This window comes from Crinia signifera, chromosome 9, assembly GCF_055691185.1.
Source record: "Crinia signifera chromosome 9, ASM5569118v1, whole genome shotgun sequence".
Lineage (NCBI taxonomy): Eukaryota > Metazoa > Chordata > Amphibia > Anura > Myobatrachidae > Crinia > Crinia signifera.
The window spans coordinates 51548328-51572277 of NC_139225.1; the positions used below are offsets into that span (position 1 = coordinate 51548328).

Genomic DNA, 23950 nt, shown 5'->3' on the forward strand with positions numbered 1-23950 from the left:
CCCGAGCCGCCCCGAGCCTGTCACCTGTTGTGAATGGTGGCTGGGGCAGCGGCAGGGCTGGGAAGCTTCGGTGTACGATCGCCGATCCCGGAGCAGAGATGAGGGGGAGTGACGGCCCACAGCTCTGTGGTGGGCTTTGCTGGTGCAGGACAAACCTGCCCTGGTAGGTTTCTCCTGCCCGAGCGAAACCCAGCACTCAAGGGGGTTTAAAGGGCAGGCCAGATCTGTGTATTGCTGGGCTCTGTGTGCTCAGCGCTTCTTACAATGCTCACGCTCCCCGGGTCTCCTGCACCCACTGCCGCTTCTGATGATCTTGCTGCTGCAGTTCTTCACTGCGTCTTCTGCCCACCGCTGCCGCTCCTACTCCTGCCGCCAGGGCTGGCAACAGAAATCTTGGTACCCGGTACACTGCTATTTTGGGCTCCCCAACCCCCTGAACCATTTTTGAGCCCCCTCCCTCCTGGACCCATCTTCTAATACTAATAAGTACAGGATAAAGGAAACACTATATGTACTGTATATATAATGTTAAATACAAATCTGGCAGGGAGAGGAGGGGGACAAATGCTGGGCAGGGAGAGGGTGGCAGGTACTGGGCAGAGAGAGGAGGGGATATATACTGGGCAGGAGGGGGTTCAGATGCTGGGCAGAGAGAGGAGGGGATAGATACTGGGCAGGAGGGGGGGGCAGATGCTGGGCAGGGAGAGGTGGGGATAGATACTGGGCAGATACTGGGCAGGGGGGGCAGATACTGGGCAGTGAGAGGAGGGGATAGATACTGGGCAGGATGGGGGGGCAGATGCTGGGCAGGGAGAGGAGGGCATAGATACTGGGTAGATACTGGGCAGGGGGACAGATGCTGGGCATGGAGAGGGGGGCAGGTACTGGGCAGGGAGAGGAGGGGATGGATGCTGGGCAGGGGGTGGGGGGCAGATGCTGGGGAGGGAGAGGAGGGGATAGATACTGGGCAGGGAAATCACAGCTCGGCACATGCTTTCCTGACCCTGATGCTGAGTTGAGGGGGGAGGGGCTCAGCCCCACAGTGTGCAAGGTACAGGAAAGGCAGGGACATCCCCTACTGCTTCTGGCCTCCTGAGTCCCGTCCCCTACTGCTGCTGCTCTCATCGCGATTCCCTCCCTCCCTTCTGCTGTCGGCACCGCTGGGTGAGTCCGGAGGGTTGTATTGGTGTGGATGGGCTGGCCAGATCTGTTGGACTGTGTGTGTATAACACTGGGAGGGGGGGGCGGAGTGTGTAACTCCTCCCAGCGTTATACACACAGTGATTGACAGATAAATATATAGGATATATATATATATATATATATATATATACATACACCAAATGAAAAGCCTCTCTTTGTCCATCTGTACATTACTCTGTAGGAAACCTCAGTCTCAGTGCTGCCTCTGAGACTGTGAGGCTGCTGCTGTCTTCCATGGGCCTCAGAAGCATGTGATGAGCTCCATCAATCAGTGCTCAGCACAAACTTCTTAACCTCTGACCTCTTGTGCAAAGTCTTATGGGTCAAATCCCAGCAATGCACTGCACACTTGTGCAGTCAGTGTCCCTTGGCTCCCGATGCTCAGCACCGTTAATCATTGTCACATTGGCAGATAGGTGAAGCTGCAGCACTACCCCACTCTCATGGACAAACCCCCCCCCCCCCTTAATCCGGCCCTGACCTGGAGGTAGGAGGACCCTGCTGCAAGTTTACAATCTAGGGACATAGGAGGACAGGCACCAGTAAATAGCATAGCTATCTTCACCGCTTAAACAAATTGGAATTGGAAATTAACTTAAGGAAAATTTAAGATGCTATCTTAACACACTTCAGTTTTGGAGGGAATTCAAAGTGATCAAGATTAGGACAGTTTACTAAAAGGTAGCTTAGCCCTTTCTCAGGCAAATAAAATTGGTATTGTTTGGCTAAGTAAGGACTTTTTCCTATCTATTAGATTAGGCTTGGTCAACATGTGGTTTTCCACATGTTGTGAATCTACAAGGCCCATAATAATCTGACAACTATTATATATTATGCTGATTCTGCCTTTCCCCCTCTCCTGGCTCACTGTCCTACTACTACGCTTGCACACACTGCACACATAAAAACACTGCAAACACACATACGCAAACACACTGAAAACATACATATACAAACATTGAACATACACACACAGCACACAGGGCCGGATGATTAACAATGGGTCTGTTGGAGCTACAGCTCCAGGCCCACTGTACATATAGTAACTGAGGGCCAGGGCTTTCCAACGAGCCCGGCCCCGTGTTGCTAGCCCCCCGGGAACCAGAGATACTGCCAGGCAAATCTGGAACGTTTTCCCCATAACATGGGACACCCCCACCTGGTTCCAACAGCTGCCAGTTCCCCCTCCAGCATCACAGAAGCTCGAGGTTGATCTCAGTTGAATTCAAATTGCTGGGCCTTCTGATACCGGGCTGGTACATATGGGTTAATTGGTTCTAGAGATATTGCGGGTAAACCAATTTTTTCATTTCTGAAATGTAATTTTACAACTGTTCATGTTGTTTGAGGACAGATTTCTCTGGAACTAAATGGCCCAGTTTCACGGGACCAAAATCATTCGAAGCCCACTTAAAAGTTCTTCAATATGATACATGTAACTGCGTCAGTTGGTTCCGAAGATATAGCTGGTTGTTTAAAGGGGGTGGGGGGTGGTTTTTTCTCCCCTCACACCAGAATATGCAGGGACTAGGCTGATGTAAAAGTGGCCAGTCCCTGCATTTTCTGGTGTGAAAGGGGTATTATTTCAAATAGCCGGGACCTGCAGTGCTCTGAATACAGCCCCCTGCTCTCTGCCCGGCTTTCAATGGCTGTCATTTCTGCGCCGGTGGCGGCTGTCCCCCAGTTACCGTGAGCATGTATTCCCCCTTGGCAATGAGCATGTAATCCCACATGGCAACGAGCATGGAACCCGTGTCAATGAGCATGTAAACGGGGGGGGTGCGTGCACAAGACGCTCGCAGGCCCTGTGGCAACGGAGATTCCCCCAGATCCCCGCCGCCTCCCCCGTCGGTCCCCCTCGCCGCCCGACCCCCCTAACCCTGCCTTTCTCCCTGAAGCGGAGACGGGCAGGATGCTGCTGCTCCACCGACAGAGGATTGGGACGCGCGTGAGCGTGAGACGCACACGCGTCCCAGTTCAGTGTAGCCCCTGTCCGTCGGCGCTCACCAGAGATGACAGGGGCTACATCTGTAGGTAAGCAGCACTTATGTAGAATCATTTTTAATAGGCATTATGGTGTTTGGCATAATAGGTAATGGACATTATGGTGTGTGGCTTAACATGTAATGGGCATTATGGTGTAAATTTTTAATACGCGCCTTTGGCACGCAATGCCCCAATTTATGAAGCATATTGTGCATTATTGCTCAATCTGTTTGGTATAGTGTGTAATAAGAAAGGGGGGTTTTGTTAATCGCACAGGATAGTGAAATAAGGAAATAGTTTTTGGTGGACCCCGATATTTCGGATGGTGCAAAAATTGGGTTTATTATTCTCGGGGTGTGCTACCACTGGACAAATTAATTTAAGCAAGGAGTTTTGAACAAGGATCAAAGAAGAGTTGTCACTATGTGGTGCACCTAAGAAAATACACAGTAAGACATAACTTTTAATTTTTATCTTTTAAAACCAGTAAAAAATAAAAAAGGGACATATAATACATACAACAATTATGACACAGAACATGTGTTTTTTAAAAAGTATATTCTGTATCCTCACAACGTGGGGACCCAAAAGACTCCCTAATCAGAGTTAATACTCAAATATAGCTTTATGTTAATGATGTTTATTTTGTCTGTTAATAATTAGAGATGTGCGGCGGCCACTTTTTCGGGTTTTGGTTTTGGATCTGGATCTCCCTTCGTGTTTTGGATCTGGATTGGTTTTGGCAAAACCACCCTTGTGGGTTTTGGTTTTGGATCTGGATTTTTATGAAAAAATGCTAAAAATGGCTAAAATAACAGAATTTGGGCCTGTTTTTGCCCCTAAAGTATTATTAACCTCAATAACATTAGTTTCCACTCATTTCTAGTCAATTTTGATCACTTCACAGCTTACAAAATTAACTGTAAGCTAAGCTAAGCGACAGCAGTCGGCATCACATACATGTGGACCTTACACTTCCAACCTGGCAGAGCGGCACTGCAGGGGCAGACAGGGTGGCAGTTTAATAAACTATCCCAAAAAAAGAGAAATGCTCCAAACAGCAAATACAAAGAGGTATCGGCCTTGTCATGACTGGTGGTAGCAGCTTCAGCACTCCCACTATTTCCTCCTCCATCATCCTCCAAAAATGTGTTTTTATTTTATATATTACTTTTATTTCTTTTTCTTACTTTACAATGGACACAGCCTGTCACACTGGACACAGCCCCTTGGACACTGGACACTGCCCCTGGACACTGGACACAGCCTGTCACCATGGACACAGCCCCTGGACAATGGACACAGCCTCTGGACACAGCTCCTGTACACTGGACACAGCCGTCACACTGGACACAGCCCCTGGACAATGGACACAGCCGTCACACTGGACACAGCCTCTGGACACCGCCCCTGGACACAGCTCCTGTACACTGGACACTGGATATATGTCGTCACACTGGACAATGGATATATGTCACGCTGGACACAGGATATATGCCGGCACACATTACATGTCACACTGGACACAGGATATATGTTGTGACTTGTGACACTGGACCCAGGATATATTGTTGTCACACTGGACACTGGATAGATGTCGTCACACTGGACACATGATATATGTCCTCACACTGGACACAGGATATGTCGTCAGTCGTCACACGACATATATGCTGTGTCCTGTCCTGTGTGACGACTGACGACATATCCTGTGTCCAGTGTGACGACATATATCATGTGTCCAGTGTGACAACATCTATCCAGTGTCCAGTGTGACGACAATATATCCTGTGTCCTGTCCTGTGAGTGACTCGTGACACTGGACAATGGATAAGATATAGGCCGTCACACTGGACACAGCCCCTTGTATTACTGCTGCCCCTGTACACAGTGTACTACTCAGCAGCACTGCAGCCCCTGCGTGTGAGCACTGCAGCACTGAGTTAGTTAGTTAAATCACAAAAAACACAGGGTTCAGGGCTAAATAAATCACAACACAGGGCTTAGGGCTAAATAAATCACAACAGGGCACGGGCCACAGTACAGCCCCTGGACAGTGGACACTGCAGCCCCTGCGTGTGAGCACTGCAGCACCTAGTTAGTTAAATCACACTACAGGGCTCAGGCCTATAAACAGTCACTGACTCTCAAGTCTACAACACAGGGCAGTGAGGGCACAGGGCATGTCACGGAGCACAGCACAGGGCAGTGAGGGCATAGGGCAGGTCACGGAGCACAGCACAGGGCAGTGAGGGCACAGGGCAGGTCACGGAGCACAGCACAGGGCAGTGAGGGCACAGGGCAGGTCACGGAGCACAGCACAGGGCAGTGAGGGCACAGGGCAGGTCACGGAGCACAGCACAGCACGGAGCACATGGCACGGAGCACAGCACAGGGCAGTGAGGGCACAGGGCAGGTCACGGAGCACAGCACAGGGCAGTGAGGGCACAGGGCAGGTCACGGAGCACAGCACAGCACGGAGCACATGGCACAGAGCACAGCACGGAGCACATGGAACTTCCCAACCACCCTCTTCCCTCTCCAAGATTAGAGTGAAGATGGCGGGGCGCGCGTGCGTCTTTTATAAGATCCCGCTCCCGCGAGAATCCGACAGCGCGATGATGACGTTCGGCCTCGTTATTGGTCCGGAATTCAGGCGGGAACTCCCGAGCCGGCTCGGATCTGGCCCGAATCCCCGATATTCGGATCTGTCGGATCTCGGGGATCCGGACCCGCTTATCTCTATTAATAATGTTTAAATCATATACGGAGCACTTGAGATATACTCAAATTGATGTTAGAGGTGCTTGATACATTAAGCTTTGCTCCCCATACAGCGGGAGCAATATTGGATATGATCTCCAATACTACAGCCGATAGCGTGAACAGTAAATGATAGTGGGAAGCACAATGTGGCTAGTCAGCCGTTAAGATATATGGCGTGCTAGAAAGCTTCTTACACTAAATCTGCCGCTCACCCGGTCTGCTCAATAGCGTATACACGGGGAGACGGTCTCACCGGGTACAGCGTCACGCGCCTAGTGCCCGGCTTGGTACTGTTTGCGGCTATTAGCAATGCTGTCAGGACGCCTTAGAGATGGTGAGTCGTGATCTGGACCAGATTGAGCGAAACAAACATCTCTTTCAGAGTGAGGACAATTTAAATGTATCAGAAAGGAGAGCTCTAAAGGAAATCAAAGAATGGGATTGTCACACCAGGGGTCTGAGTCGCAGAGACTGAGACCTCTGGTGGGGACCTGGACCGGTACCTGAACCGGGGAGGTTGTAGAGGACCCTTTTGCATGTGATGCGAGACAGTGCACCCAGAGCCAGTAATCAGACAGAGGTAAAAGTACAACCAGATTTATTATGCAGATGGTTGTCACGGTACAGGCAGTAAAGTATGCAATGATGGAATATATACAGTCACTGTAGATAGTGATACTTTACAGCTGGGTGGAATGATGGAATCGATGGTGGAACATCGGATCCGGAATATCGGATTGAAGATGGAGCTGTGAGTCCGGAATGACGGACTGTAGTTGAGACTGTAGGTCCGGAACAAAGGACGGAAGCTGTAGAATGTGGGTCCGGAATATCGGACTTCAGGACCGATGGTGGAACATCGAATAGGACCAAGGTCCTGGAGCTAGGTTTGGATTGCTGGGCAGCGGATAGTGGATCACGGAGATGGAATACCCAGACTTCTCAGGAGATGGAATACCTGGAACACACTGCAGCAATGGAGAACATGCACCAGCACTTAACACTTGCATAGACAAATGACAACTGAAGAACTAGCATTGATCTGAGAGCTCCCAGCATACTTATACCCACTGTGTGGCCAGGATTGGCCGGGCAGGTATGACCGGGAGATCAGAACAAACAGGATTGGACAGGATTGACATGTGACTGGGAAAACATGGCAGCCCCCATGTCAGGCTATGGCAGGAAAGACTGTTTGTATGCGCCATGCTCATGGCAGGGAGCAATGGCGGCGGACAGGCAGATTGCCGTGCACTGGACACTGTCTCTGCGGTGGAGGAAGCGGTGCGCCGCGCAGCCGCAGACTCAGCAGCGCTGAGAGGACTGGAGGATGACAGCGATGATGGCGCACGGCAGCCAGGACGCCGGCTGTGATGAGATCTGAATCGCAAGCTGAGCCTGCGGAGGCACTTAGCCGGTAAGATGACCTGACGTAATACCCGGATCGTGACAGGGATGATACAATTATATAACCCTCCGATAAAGGGGGGGAACATAGTTCTCTGGTCCAGGAATGGATATAGGGAAGAACTTGCACGACAATTGGGAGATAAAAATTGCTATAGGAAATTGACATTAAGGGGGAAATTTACCAAAATGGATTCGTAGAAAAAAGGTGTATTCGTAGGCAGAAATACACCTTTTTTTTACGAATTTGTATTTTCGGGATTTACAATCCCAAAAATACAACAATTCGTAGTCCTAAAGATGGAACATTCGTATTTGTATTTACAAATACGAATGTCTACACCATCGATAGAATACGACAGAAATCACCATTCAAAAGAATGGTGGTTTCTGATTTACTAAGCAGCCGTACTGATAATACGGCTGCTTAGTGGTGTAAAACACCCACGCAAATACGACAGGAAAATAGAACACCATTTTCATGTCGTATTTGCGTTTTAGCCTGCACCGATCAGTCAGATCCGTGCAGGCTTCGGTGTAAAAAAATAGAAAAATTAAATAAATAAAAAAAAAAACGGCGTGGGGTCCCCCCCACAGCCGAAACCAGCACCAGGCTGACAGAGCCTGGAGCCGGTAATTAAAAATCAGGGAACCCGACAAATAGGGGTTCCCCGATTTTTAACAACCAGCCCCAGGCTCCTGCTCTGGGGCTGGTTCCCAAAATACGGGGGACAAAATGACTAGGGGTCCCCCGTATTTTAAGAACCAGCCCCAGGCAAAACCAGCCAGCAGGGTAATGCCACAGCCGGGGGGAGACTTTTTATGCAAGTCCCCCCGGCCAAAGCATTCATCCCTACCGACCAGTCAGCCTGGCCAGGGGCCCTGGGGGAGTGGGGACCCCCCAATAAAGGGGTCCCCCCCCTCCAGGACTTACCTGACCAGGCTGAAGCCTGGTGCTGTCCTCGATGCCCCTGGGCGGTGGGCATCGAGCTGATGGCATGGTGTAAAAAATAGAATAAAAACCATTGTCTTTTACTGGTGAACTATGAGTCCCAGCAAGCCTCCCCCGCAAGCTGGGACTTGGAGAACCACAAGTCCCAGCCTGCGGGGCATTAAAGGGCCCGCTGGGTCTTGTAGTTCCACAGTAAAAGAAAGAGTTAAATAAACACACTGACACACGTGAAAAATAAAAGTTTAATACATACATAACACATACATACTGATACTTACCTTTCTTGATCCCGTAGGTAGCCCTGGTCCTGATGTCCTGTGTCATCCATGTCGGCTGTCTGCGTCGTCCTCCAGGTCCATGTCGACGGTCTGTGTCGTCCTCCAGGTCCATGGCGGTGTCCGGGTCCGAAGAAATCCATGTTGGAGCTGTGGAAGGAAATCCTACTCACCTGGTCCTGCGCTGAAGAAGTCTTCTCTTGATCCGACGTAGTCCAGGTAATCTTCATGCTGTCGCCGGTCCCCGCTGTCTGCGCTGTCTCTGCATCGCGCTGAGGAGAGATGCTGAAGTTTCATATTCGGCGCCTCTCCTCAGACTGAATTCTATTGGCCGCCTAGCAGGCCAATCAGGAGCCGACTTTCTCGGCTCCTGATTGGCCTGCTAGGCGGCCAATAGAATTCAGTCTGAGGAGAGGCGCCGAATATGAAACTTCAGCATCTCTCCTCAGCGCGATGCAGAGACAGCGCAGACAGCGGGGACCGGCGACAGCATGAAGATTACCTGGACTACCTCGGATCAAGAGAAGACTTCTTCAGCGCAGGACCAGGTGAGTAGGATTTCCTTCCACAGCTCCAACATGGATTTCTTCGGACCCGGACACCGCCATGGACCTGGAGGATGACACGGACCGTCGACATGGACCTGGAGGACGACGCAGACAGCCGACATGGACGACACAGGACATCAGGACCAGGGCTACCTACGGGATCAAGAAAGGTAAGTATCAGTATGTATGTGTTATGTATGTATTAAACTTTTATTTTTCACGTGTGTCAGTGTATTTATTTAACTCTTTCTTTTACTGTGGAACTACAAGACCCAGCGGGCCCTTTAATGCCCCGCAGGCTGGGACTTGTGGTTCTCCAAGTCCCAGCTTGCGGGGGAGGCTTGCTGGGACTCATAGTTCACCAGTAAAAGACAATGGTTTTTATTCTATTTTTTACACCATACCATCAGCTCGATGCCCACCGCCCAGGGGCATCGAGGACAGCACCAGGCTTCAGCCTGGTCAGGTAAGTCCTGGAGGGGGGGGGACCCCTTTATTGGGGGGTCCCCACTCCCCCAGGGCCCCTGGCCAGGCTGACTGGTCGGTAGGGATGAATGCTTTGGCCGGGGGGACTTGCATAAAAAGTCTCCCCCCGGCTGTGGCATTACCCTGCTGGCTGGTTTTGCCTGGGGCTGGTTCTTAAAATACGGGGGACCCCTAGTCATTTTGTCCCCCGTATTTTGGGAACCAGCCCCAGAGCAGGAGCCTGGGGCTGGTTGTTAAAAATCGGGGAACCCCTATTTGTCGGGTTCCCTGATTTTTAATTACCGGCTCCAGGCTCTGTCAGCCTGGTGCTGGTTTCGGCTGTGGGGGGGACCCCACGCCGTTTTTTTTTTTAAATTTATTTATTTTTCTATTTTTTTTTACACACTGCAGCCTGCACGGATCTGACTGATCCGTGCAGACTGCTACAAATAATTCGTATTAGCGGCCGTATATACGGCCGCTAATACGAATTCCTACGACATCGGTGGGTTACAAAGCAGTCGTATATGACTGCTTTGTAACTGATCCTCCGGAACACGACTTTGCATACGACTTAAACAGTCGTATGCAGTCGTAGGGAAAATACCAATACGAAAAACTAGGTTTTTCATATTGGTAAATTTCCCCCTTAATCCTACAGAAAATTATTTGGAGTCATACCAAAAAATGTTTGAACATGCAAAAAACAATGGAGTCATCACCAAAACACAATACGACTTTTTAGAGGTAAAACACATCAAGATCCCCACCCTGTACCTACTTCCAAAGGTGCACAAAGATAAAGTCAAACCACCAGGCAGACCCATTGTGTCCGGCATAGGGGGGTTGACTGAGAGAGCCAGACAATTTATGGATTACCATCTTAGAAAATTCGTCCTAACACTACCCTCCTATGTGCGGGACACCATGGACATTTTAAATAAAATACATGGCAATACTTTGAATCCAGGCACATGGCTCATCACCTGTGATGTGGAGAGCCTGTATACCAGCATCATACACAAACATGGTATACAGGCAGCAGAGTACTTTTTAAGTATGGATAAAGAGACTCCACTACAAAACTTCATTGGGAAACTACTGCAATTTGTCCTAACAAAGAATTACTTTGTCTGTGAAGACCAGTTCTACCTCCAGGTGCAGGGGACTGCGATGGGGAGTACTTGTGCCCCCACGTATGAAAACCTGTACCTGGGATGGTGGGAACGAGAGGTGGTCTTCACAGACGATCATGAAATGTATACACAACACATCCTTATCTGGTTAAGATACATAGATGATTTGCTCCTAATATGGGAGGGCGAAATTGATCTCTTTGTTGAATTCCTGAACAAACTTAACAACAATGACTTGAACCTCAGACTTACATACCACCACAGTCAAAAGGAGGTAGAATATCTAGACCTCCGGATCATTGTTGAAGCAAATGGATCTCTAACTACAGAAATGTTTCGTAAAAATACTTCGACCAATTCTTTACTTCACAACAAGAGTGCACATTTTCCATCTGTGGTCAAAGGTCTCCCTAAAGGAGAGTACCTGCGAACCGAGTGCAATTGTTCTCGTGCAGACACTTATGAAAAAAAAAAAAGATGAACTTGATATCAGATTGAAAAACAGAGGTTACAGCAAGCGATCTGTGCAGAAAGCAAGGAAATCAGTGAATCAATATGAAAGAGAAAATCTCCTTCGTCCCAAGGAACATGCCACTGACCCCAATGAGAAGATCAGATTTATCGGCACTTCCTGCAAAGAGTGGCGAGAGGTGCAGCAGGTTTTGAATAAACATCTGGATATTTTAAAAACAGACAAAGACCTTGAACAAGTCCTTGGGGACAGAGTAGACATTAGTTGGCGACGAAGTAAAAATTGAAAAGCCATACTAGTGCACAGCCACCTTGACAAAGGTGGTAAAGCCAAGATACACAAACAAGGATCCTTTAAGTGTGGCACATGCAAAATCTGTACGTACATGATTCCTTGCAACTCTTACACAGACAGATTCGAAAAAGAATGGCGGATACAAGAATACATCACATGTGACACCGCAGGGGTAATATACAATCTGGAATGCCCCTGCGGGAAATATTATATTGGAAGAACTCGTAGACCACTGAAGAAAAGGTTATCAGAACATCTCCTGAGCATCAAAAATGCATCAAAAGATCAACAAAGTTTTAAAACACTCACGCCAGTGGCCAAACATTTTTTCAGATGCCATCAGGGTAGCCCTCAAGGCCTTAAAGCATATGGAATGACAAAGATCTCCATGGGCATCCGCCAAGGAGACTGGGACAAGGAACTCCTTAAAAGAGAAACTCGCCTAATTTTTTTGATGGATACCATGTCCCCAGGGGACTTAATGAGGAAAATAATTATACAATTTTTCTGTAAATCAAGCTCATCCAGTACTTTGCTTTATATCATTCCCTTTTCTTGATGGGAGGCGCTTGTCAGAAATCTTTAAAACCCACAATATAATCACCTCCACTCACTCCTGGACCTATTCCTCCTGTACACTGATACTTACCGATGTGAACAACATATTGTATTATATTACTGAAGTCACCAATTTTCCACTGAATATCACTATGACATCTCTTTAGGAACTTTCGTTTCCCGTACACATATTTGTATTTCTAATAACTCTTTATCTCTAGAATACAAACATTGCCCATATACCCATTTTTTAGCCCTTGCACATCCCATTTTTTTTCATCATCACAGATATCTAACTTCCAGGAGTATCCCAATGAAGTATAGATATTCTACTCACCACTGTCCTCCTTCTTCCCATCCACCCCTTACATATCCCCCCCCCCCATCTTTTCCTCCTATTTGCCATGGTGGAGGTGTCCTCTGCTCTCCGTTTTGGGTGCACTGGAACACGTGTCTAAATATATCACATGTCAACCAGGACACACCAATATGTGGAAGGTTGGGGACACATCCACCACTTCAATACCCCTATTAATGATCACGAATTCAACACCAAATATCACTCAACGGGTCATATTATTCTTTCCCCATTACTAAATATATGGAACTGACTCCTGCCTCCTCATATTTCAAATTTTTAACAATTTAAGAGACAATAACAGACTCTCACGAAACCCACGGCAACTAGGGTTCTGTTAATGTCAGATGACAATGTTTTTTTTGAAATATAGATATACCATCAATTCCCTGTTTCTTCACTACTGACAATATCGATAGAGTATTGTTTACTAACAACACCAGTATCCTTTTTCCATTCCAACACAAAACTACCAGAGTTAAAATTAGAACTGATAGTTACCATAGTACAGCTGATATGTACCATAACGCATCATAGAGGAAAAAATTCGCGCCTGATATATAAAAACTATGTATCATCCATCTTTATATATTTGTATCTATTACCTGAAAGGTCTATAAATTTATCTTTCACAACGCAGCATTTCCCTTCTTTAACCGTGCATCAATGTATCGTGTGTGAACCCTCATAATTTTGAACATCTCATAAAAAATGCGGAGATGATATTAAGCCGGCTTATTTTACTCCGATTTACGTATATATCCTAAACACCCACATTTTCTTAAGCGCTAAATCAAACAGCCAGATAACACAATATAAAAATCTTACTATCTCCGTATTCTTTTTCCTATTTGTTGATTATCTACAAAATCATTATGATAACTCTTGGATTCCTCGAGAGAGCAGTGTAAAACACTATGTCTCGCAATTCTCCAAATGACAGGCATGACAGATTTTGATCTGTCCGTATACAACCACAATACAGACTGCCAGATCACATTCCAATCTGTAAATAGGGAATTTTCCCTGATTTGAATACACTCACATGACTCAGACGCATAATGAATATTTATTGGAAGGCAGGTACTTAATGGACTCCCTGCAGCCCCTCAGGTTGGTCCTGAGGAAGCTCATTAGCGAAGCGTACGCCGACCTGTACACTTCGTGTGTGTGCCCCACTCCCCCCCACTCCCAATGAATGTATTTTGATCTGTTTAGCTTAAAATATCAGAGGTGCGTTCTGGCGGTCTGACCCACAGAGAGACCGGCCAGTGACACGGCATGCTACTCAATAGCACCGTGTCTTACAAGCTCCAGCCGCATAGGCGTCCTGACGGCATTGCTAATAGACGCAATCAGTACCAAGCCGGGCTCTAGGCGGGTGACGCTGTATTCAGTGAGACCGTCTCCCCGTGTATACGCTATTGAGCAGACCGGGTGAGCGGCAGATTTAGTGTAAGAAGCTTTCTAGCACGCCATATATCTTAACGGCTGACTAGCCACATTGTGCTTCCCACTATCATTTACTGTTCACGCTATCGGCTGTAGTATTGGAGATCATATCCAATATTGCTCCCGCTGTATGGGGAGAAAAGCTTAATGTATCAAGCACCTCTAACATCAATTCGAGTATATCTCAAGTACTCCGTATATGATTTAAACATTATTAACAGACAAAATAAACATCATTAACATAAAGCTATATTTGAGTATTAATTCTGATTAGGGAGTCTTTTAGGGCCCCACGTTGTGAGGATACAGAATATCCTTTTTAAAAAACACATGTCCTGTGTCATAATTGTTGTATGTATTATATGTCCCTTTTTTTTATTTCGCTACTGGTTTTAAAAGATAAAAATTAAAAGTTATGTCTTACTGTGTATTTTCTTAGATGCACCACATAGAGACAACTCTTCTTTGATCCTTGTTTAAAACTCCTTGCTGGTATAGTGTGTATTTTGGCTCAATACATGTGGCAAAATGTGAATTTTGCCTTAATCTGTGTGGCATAACGTGAATTTTGACTGAATCCGTGTGCCATAGTGTGAATTTTGGCTCATTCCATGTGGCATAATGTATGAGGCAAGTACAGTATAAGGGGGTTACTATTGTGTTGCATGATCTGTATAAGGGGTATATGGTGTGGTAAACTTAGGTGACCACATAAAAGGTGCTGAAATGTTGTCTACCAAGTTTCGGCTTTCAGTATTTTTTTTTATGACTGGAGTGCCATCTCACCCCGCAAGTGTCTTAGGACATCGGCATCCTGCGGGTGCACCTTTGGAGGGAACCCACCAATATATCTCCTTGCCTTTTCCAGGCATATATAATTAGTTGAAAGTATTTACATAAATAGAGACACACCCATGAGCAGACCACCCAAACAGAACACTGGTCACGCCTCCCACATTATTAGGTGCTGGCCACAACCCCTATTATTGCGCATAATAGGCCCTTGATCATTTTCAGCTCCAGGCCCTTTTAGACCTTATTCTGGCACTGACTGCATGCACTTACATTACAAACAGCAGAGTACATTATACCCCTTTCACACCAGCCTGAATTCCTGGGTTGGCCCCGGGAACAACTCGCATCTAGCGCTGGTGTGCAAGGTTCCCGGGCCAAATTACCGGGAACATTTTTCAAAACCAGCCTGTAACATGACAGGTAGGAGCTTATTGGCTGGCTGTTTATCACTCTCCATTTTATCACATTTGAAGCTTGATACATCTGGCCCTCTCTCTCTTCCTGTTTAACTCTGCTCGCCCTGCTCACACTTCACTTTCCCTCTCCTCCACTGATCATTTGTTGTTTTATGTAAATAACCTTCATCCTATTTCTGATTTTTGTATTCTAGAAGTTGTGGATAAACATCTACAGAAAGGGTGACTAAACTGAGATACGGGGAGAAGTTGCTGAGAAGAGCTCCTGCTACCCCTTAGGTCCAGATGCAGAGGGAAAATTACAAAAGACCTAGGGGAGGGCAGCGGCCATGCAAAAGAGCTCAAAGACCGGTGCCCTCCTTCTTTATACAAATGTTATCATACAGCATCAGGCTTGCCTAACCCCCTGGAATGGCCGGGTTGCTCCCAAAAATCGGTTCCGCCGAGGGCCCCCCCCCCCAGAAAGTTGGGCAAGTCTACTGCTTGCTGGCCAGAGCCCCGCACTCCCCTTCCTCCCTGATTCAATTACTGCAAATTGCGGGTCCGCAGAGAGGGGCTGAAATGGCATGGTAGCGACCTTTTGAGACATTTAAGCCACGCCCCTTCTCCACGGGCCGCAAAATCACAGAGATTTATGGCATGGGGCGGGGCCAAGTGATCTCAGTCTTGCCCCCCCCTCTTGATGTGTTGCCTCTCCCGGCTTCTCCTGGAGAGGTGAAAATAAAGTCAGCAAGTATGTACAGCATTCTCCACCTATCTGGTTTGTCTTTATTTTTATATTTACAGGGGGACCATAAGTACCAGTGGGACCATAAAGTCACTTGTGGTTCTTAAAAGAGTATCAATTTTTACAATTGATTCTAAGTATTAAACTTTAGATCAATGTTTTATTTGCTATGTTACCACAATTGTTATGAAATAATTAAAATCCAAACTGTTTCACTTTCTTACCTCCAAGGCCAGGTCTTAGTCTGTTATCATATCCATCCAAAAGTCGATCCAGGATTCTGGTGAATAAGGTGATATTATCCCTGCTGTCATCATAAACTTCAGGCGCATGTTTAGGAGATAACCTGTGCAGAATGAGAAGGAGAATCACATGATATATCTGCATAACACAACCTTATTATAATAATTACCCAATATTTCTGTATCACTGTCCAGACATGCGCTTTAATGGCTATGATTGCAGGGGACAGCCCAATATCACATTATTAGTTTTCTGCATCAGTTATCGGTAAACTGTACATCACTTAGCCAATGATTGTTTGGTACTTTGAGCTGTAAATGCATCTCTTCCTGACATACAAATATGCAAATGAGAAGTGTTTTTACAAAGCAATATCTTCACTGCTTAAACAAATTGGGACTCCCTAACTAGACTGACAAATCCAAGGAAATGAACCTAAGGAAAATTTAAGACGCTATCGTAACACACTTCAGTTTCAGAGGGAATTACATTTTAACCACTTTTTTTCAACAAATTTTTCTGAAATTGTCATTTGAAATTAAAGGATTACTTAATATTTTGAAGAAAAAAAAAAGCAACTTAGGTGGTGTCTAAGTGACCTATGAACCATTACCCCACACAACTGTAGTATTCTCTGGTCACAACTGTAGCAATTGACAACCTATTGCATTCCTTCCCTGTGGTGTTGCTGCATCCTCAAACAATCTCCATCACCCTGTATCCTTTGATTTCACCTTGTAACCAGGGGCAGCAGGGCAGGATGAAGGATAGTGGATAGGCTGCAGCTTTAGAATCAGTGCTGGAAAAAAAACTGTTCAGACATGTGACAAACCCCTGAGGAGCATGTATGAGCCTGACCTTTTTGATACTGTACTTGTAGAGAAGCATTCTTCCATAATTTGTGACCCCTTTGCAAATGCAGGGATGAGTATCACAAATCAACATGCTGACATAGAAAATGAGAATGATACTATAGAAATGCAACAAGATGAGGGGATAATTTTGTAGGTGATGCCAGCAATAATGATGTTGACAATTAGTTGTTTGTGTAAGTCAGGTACCAGTGGAAGCAGTTCTTTCCTGAAATAAGAAGAATGCCATTGTCATGCCTGGAAATCCAGTTCTTATTAGTGATAACTTAAGCCATTTGTTGTGTTCGTAAAGTCACAGTAAGATGTAGGGATGTTAACCATCAAGGAGCATCCGCTCTATTACACAATTTGGGGCAGAAAGAGATCAATAAGCGTACTTGTAGTATTTAAAAAAACAAAAAAACAACAATTGACTGAAGAGGAAGCTAGTGTCAGAGCGATCACACAGTCACACAATGAATCACTGACAACATGTCAGTTATATTATTAGATACCGGGCCACCCAGTTCTTACTGTATGCTTCCATACTTAGTTGAGGCACTCGGCCTTGTTTCGACATCAAAAGGTATGCCTTTTTGGCCACAATTCTTCGATGAAGACCACTGCTGGCCAGACTTCACCAGACAGTAAAAGGGTGTACTTGGTTTCCACTGTTTTCTGCCATTTCTGACCTTATGGCACTGATGGATTTGTTCTGATTTAGAAGGGAAGTAAGCATGATGTGTCTTTCATCCTAGGCCAATTTGGGTAATTTTACCCAAATGTTTCATCTGTTTAAGTCCTGAATAAGTCCTCAATTTGTTGTTTCATTATAGAACCCTTTTAAATCAACCCTTCTAAAATATCCCAACAGCCCAGGCTACAACAGCCTAGTGAAGCTCCCTTATGAATGATGGATCCTGTCCATGTGAAGCAAAGCCTGAGCAATCCACCCCTCCCCAATTACAAGGCAGGCAATAAAACTCCAATATAAACAAACAGTCAAATAGCAGATTGCCAACACTTGAAGAAAAAAATAGTTTCAAACTTATACAAGAGCACTAAAAACTAGAAATAATATTAGCACTGTCTTGGATTACCCAATCAATATATTTGATAAACTGCGAGACTGCAGGAGCAGACAGGCCAGTATAGCAAGGGATCGATATTTACCCAATCAATATATTTGATAAACTGAGAGACTGCAGGAGCATACAGGCCAGTATGGAACCTCCCATATGAGATCGCCTCAAAAGAGGCAACCATCTTGCCCAGAACCCGGATGCATTGATGGACAGAGACTTGCACGCGGCCAAGTGTGCCACCTGTGTGCAATGTAACCACCTGTGTGCAATGAGGACCTGTGTAGAACCTGAGATTCAAAGCCTCCTCCAACCTTGCTGGAGGTCGTCCAGATAGGGTATGATGTTTATCCCCCTCTTTCTGAGTAAGACCATCATCTCCGCCATCACCTTTCTGAATACAAGCAGTGGACAGACCAATTGATAATGGTCCTCCAGAATGGCAAACCGCAGGAATGCCTGATGTGGGACCCATATTGGGATGTGCAGATAAGCCTCCTTCACATCAAGGGATGCTAGGAATTCTCCCTGCTCTAATCCCGATATGACTGCCAGAAGGGACTCCATCCGGAAAGTAGCTACCTTTAGGAATGGATTGAAAGACTTTAAGTTTAGAATTGGCCGTACCGAACCATCCAGTTTCAGTACTACAAATAGGTTGGAGTAGTAACCCAGCACTTTCCTGAGGAAAGACAGGGATAACTACCCAAGACAGCAATAGTCACTGTATCGCCTGTAACAGGGTGGCCTGAGTCTCTCTCAATGCTGGTAGCCCTGATTTGAAGAATCTGTGCGGGGGCAGTTTTGCAAACTCTAGCTTGTAGCCATGCAAAATCAGAGTCCACACCCAAGGATAGTACAGGACGCCTCCCACACCTGGGTGTAGTGAAGCAGATGAGCTCCCACCTCGAGTAAAACTCGTGGTGGTTCTGGCCCATCATGCAGAGGGCTTGGATGCGGTAGCTCCAGAGCTACGATCCTGGGCTGCAGGGGCTGCGGCCTTAAGGAACTTTGTCCGGGAACCCTTCTGCACATTGGAGCCACCTCTCGCCTTCTGGCGGAATCTGTTGGCCCGAAAGGACTACTGCACGGGACCTGAGAAGGGCCGGTGCTGCACAGTGGGAGTAGATGGGAGGAATGTTGATTTCCCGGCAATAGCCTTTGAAATCAGATCATCCAACACACTCCCAAACAATCTGTCTCCCGTATAAGGGAGATTTTCCACGCTACGCTTCGAATCAGTGTCTGCCGCCCACTGGAGACCGCCATGGCAGAATTGCGTGCATTTATTGCACCTAATTCTTTTTGTGCATTGTCGTGTCTTGGATGTGGCCCAGTTTCTCTGAAACCTGCGCCACAGTCATGTCCCCCTGCAAGCCTTCCAATATCTGGGAGGCCCAAGTATGGACGGCCTTAGCTATCCAGCAACTCGCCAGTACCGGGCGCTGACATGCACCGCTAGTGGTATAAACAGCCTTAAGGGTAGCTTCTACCTTTTTATCAGAGCTGTCCTTCAGAGCCGAAGACCCTGGTACAGGTAGTACCACCTTTTTAGACAAGCGTGACAAGGACGTGTCAACAACAGGAGGCTCCTCCCACACTTTCGGCCAGCCGTTTCGAAAGGGAAGGCAGTTTTGTGAGCTTAAAATGCTTGTTCTGGGGATTTCCAAGCCACCTTAAATGTGTCCTCCAGATTAGCCTGTTCTGGATAAACAATAGGCTGCTTTTTCTGGGCTCCAAATAATGGATCCTCCACTACAGACTCAGTTAAAGGGAGGTCTAATACTTCTCTAATGGCCATAATGAGCAGTTCAGTTCCTTTAAGTGCAGGCTGCAAGTCCTGTAAGGGCTCATCTAAATCCTTCCCCACTTCAGGTTCCTCATCTGTATCAGGAGGGACAGCCTCTGTGCCCCATTTACGGGAGAGAGTAGGAGTGGGGGCTAAATTATCCACTCTGGCTGACAGAACAGAAAGGTCCTGTCTGACCTTTTGAGTCTGAGCAGTGTTTGCAGCTATCTGAGAGGACACATCCTGCAGCATGGTCTTTATGGAGCTAGCCCAGTCTGGTTCTTGAGAGGTAGACTGCATATTCCCACTAAGCTGGGGTAAGACACCACTCAGCACTGGGGAAATACAAGCTTCACAAGTCACTTGAGTGGTATGCCTGGAAATTTTCCGCAGCGGGTTCTCACGGAAAATTTCCGGGCATACCACTAATCTAGAATAGGTGCGCGCCAGTTGTGTCCAGGCGTGCACCACTGGCGCAGCACCTCTAGAGCCCCCCTCCGTCACCCCCCCCCCCCCTCTGGTCTCCCCCCCATCACCTGTGCTCCGGCGTACGTGGGAGCTCCCCTGACCCGGCTTCCATGCCGCCAGCCCTGTTTCACACAGCAGACGTGCAGTGTCTGTGACGGGGTGGCGGCATCTCACAGTCGCACGTCCTCCCTGTCACAACACCAGGCGGCCGGGTTGCCCGGCAACCACAGACAGGGATCCGGTGGCCGGGCGCAGGAATAGCCCGTCATCACGGCGCCTAGTAACCCGGGACGCCAGGGGGCTCGGGCAGCCGGACGCTGCAGCTCCATTGCGTGGCAACGGGGGACGCCGCCGAGAGCAGCGGCGGAAGTGTTCAGGCAGGGTGCTGTGATAGGCGGATTCTTCCTATCTGGAAGCAGCTGTTCTCAAACAGGCTGGGCGGGCTAGGCCGCAGAGTTTCTTCATAAGGAGGCCAGCCCAGCATACCCTCGCTGGTTATAGCACCTGTCACAGTGGTTTCTCTGGTCTCCCTGCTGTTCCGGCACCTGGGGAGTTTTGCCTGAAGCTTCCTTTGCTGTGGTTCCGTTCTGGTCTCCGTGAGTACCCCTTCTAGGGGCCAGCCTTGTTCTTTTATATCTGTGGCCCATCCTTGGGATTATCTTTATTTTTGGGGCAATCCTCTGTGGTTACTAGGAGGTGCCCTGGGCAGTTGCCACGTTTCAGTTACCTTTGTATGGTGTCGTTCACTCAGCACCTTATTTCGAGTTCAGTGTCTTATGTGTGGTGTGCCTTTTGTGTGGTGTTATTTATTCTGTATGCGACTCGGTCGCTGGTTGTTAAGCAACTAGGTCGCTGGCGCTTAGCAGCGTAGCTAGTTTGGCTAGCCTTTTTTGTTAAATTTCAGTTAGGTTCCGTAGTCAGATTAGGAGGTCCCGGTTCCTTGTACCATCATAACTCCTGGCTGCACCGGAGTTAGGGCGGGCTTAACTCGCCCTTCCAAACGTGGTGGCTACAGGCGAAGCCTAGCTCTGCAGGAACCGGTTACCTAACTTTGGGGGTCAACAGAGGTAGAGTAGGGTCTCGCTGTGGCTGTCCTAAACAGCAGTCCCAGCTAGGGGTTAACTCCAGAAACCATAACATTATAACCGGCCCAAAAAACAAAATCCAGGAAGGGAGTACTAAGTATTAGGGGATATAATTCCGTTAGGATTATTTGCCCCTTAAGGCATAAGATCATGAATCCTACTCTGCCAAATCCAGCTCAGGCTTTTGCCAACCAGCTACAGAACCTTACCCAAATGGTGCAGGAATTGTCTTTGCGAGTAAAGTCCCAGGAGGAGGTGGCCCAGGGTCCCTCAGTAACAGTTCCCGAGCCTAAGATGAATCTCCCTGACCGATTTTCCGGTAACCGGAAAGATTTCTTTAATTTTAGAGAAAGCTGTAAACTTTATCTTCGCCTCAGGCCTAAGTCATCTGGTTCCGAGCAACAACAGGTGGGATTGATCATCTCTTTATTACAGGGGGATCCCCAAACCTGGGCCTTCGGTCTTAAACCCGACGATCCGGCCCTTCGGTCGGTGGACGCCTTTTTTAGGTCCTCAGGGTTACTGTATGATGACCCTGATAGAGAGGCCTCAGCCCAAAGTCACCTGCGGGCCTTAAGGCAAGGAAGGAATCCGGCGGAAGCATACTGCACGGAATTCTGCCGATGGTCCAACGACTGTGGTTGGAACGACCCGGCCTTGCGCAGCCAGTTCAGGCAGGGATTGTCGGAGGAGATCAAGGATAGCCTGATTCAATACCCCTCCCCAGACACTCTCGATAAGCTTATGGAGCTTTCCATAAAGATTGACCGTCGTCTCCATGAGCGGAAGTCAGAGAGAAACTCCACTCTCCGACCGACCTCTCTCGGTTATATGCCATCCGAAGAGGAGGCCCATGCAGATAGGGGGTTTTCGGATTCCTCCGGATGAGAGAGCCCACAGGATGTTGGCTGGACTTTGTCTCTATTGTGGCAGCAAGGGTCATATGTTGCGCACTTGCCTGAACAAGCCAGGAAACGCACGGACCAAGTAAATTGTGAGGGGGTTCATCTTGGTCTTCAACTTATTTCCTCTCGTAATGCACTACTAGTACTGGCCTGTCTTAAGGTGGATAAAACTGAAACCTCTGTATCCGTCTTTATCGATAGTGGGGAGGCTGGGAACTTTCTGGATGTCACTTTTGCCACTAGACTGGGGATTCCCCAGGTAGATCTGGATAGGATGCTCATTATGCGGGGCCTGGATGGCGGTCCTCTTCCCAGTGGAGTATTCACAAGCCAGGCCCCACCATTGCAACTTCGTGTGGGAATTTTTCATGAGGAGAGTATTTCCTTTTACTTAACTTCTTGTTCCCTTGTCCCAATGGTTTTAGGATACCTCTGGTTCAAGAACCACAATCCCCACATCGATTGGCAAACTGGAGAGATAATACGTTGGGGTGATCAGTGTTTTGGGTCCTGCGTAAAGTGCCCCATTCGGGCGGCAGCAGTAACTTTGGAGGTGATTCCCACTAGTTATTTAGATTTTGCCGATGTTTTCTCCAAAGGACAGGCAGATGTGTTACCGCCTCACCGTCCATATGACTGTGCCATTGAACTTCTGCCGAGACTGGTCCCGAGACTCGTTCTATGAACGAGTACATTCAAGAGAATCTGGCTTAGGGTTTATCTGACCGTCTAAATCCCCTTTGAGCGCAGGGTTCTTTTTTGTCTCCAAAAAAGATGGGTCACTGAGGCCCTGTATTGATTACAGGTCCCTCAATAAGATTACAGTGAAAAACACGTAATCCCCTACCGTTGATTTCAGTTCTCTTTGACCAGCTGCGCTCCGGCAAGACAAAACAATAAAGAAATAAAACTGAAGAAAAATGCTCTGAAGCTTCACAGTGAGCACCCTTTCCTGAGGGCACATTTTCTTAAACTGGTCATGTGGGAGGAAGTAGAGGGGAGAAGCCAGTACACCCAGTGAAAGAGCTTCTATGTGCCTGTCTCCTGCGGATTCCTCTCTTCTCCCATACATTATGATTAAATCCCCAATATCCCATATGGATGATAGAGAAATATTCAGATTTAAGGATTATTTGAACCGATAGCCAGGCACTTTGTGCAGTCTAAACATAACCTAGCTAATTTCAGGCATATGATCATTGATCATATACCTGATGATGGTTGGGGAGGAGATAGACATCGTAGATTGTTGCAATGCAACTCCAAGTGGATACACACACTTGGCACACTCAAGCCATGGGGATTAAACAATCATCTCAATTTTAATATTTTCCTGTGAGATATTGATTTGGACTAATATAGCACTTTATTGTGAGCAATGCCATTTGATAGACAGCTAGATGTGCATAGATCGTTGTTCTCCCCATATGCTGTGTTCCTCCATTAGTATAGTTGCATATATATCCATTTATACTATGATGTATTTTTAATTATGGATAGGTAACTATTGTTATCTTTCACACTTTATATGTAATGTCTTGTTAGATTTTTTATTTCAGTGTTGTTTTTTTTGTAACACGATCCCTGGCTGGTGGCGGACTCCACTGACGTAATTTCTAATACAGAGAAGCAGGGTCAGAGTCTCACCTGAAATGTAATAAAGGACGCTGTTGGCGGTTCAGTTGGACCTCCCCCCAGGAAACGTGAAGGTATTTTA

The 23950-nt window shown here is 47.1% G+C and overlaps 1 protein-coding gene across 3 annotated transcripts in view; it reads right to left on the reverse strand.

Annotated features, from left to right (window-relative positions):
* Positions 1-23950, reverse strand: part of GABRA3 (gamma-aminobutyric acid type A receptor subunit alpha3) — a 381172-nt gene that overhangs the window by 260122 nt on the left and 97100 nt on the right. For all 3 annotated transcript variants that reach the window (XM_083159070.1, XM_083159071.1, XM_083159069.1), the window contains one exon: positions 16035-16156. In XM_083159070.1, coding sequence (XP_083015196.1) covers positions 16035-16156 — 122 coding nt within the window. The remainder of the gene's footprint in view (positions 1-16034; positions 16157-23950) is intronic.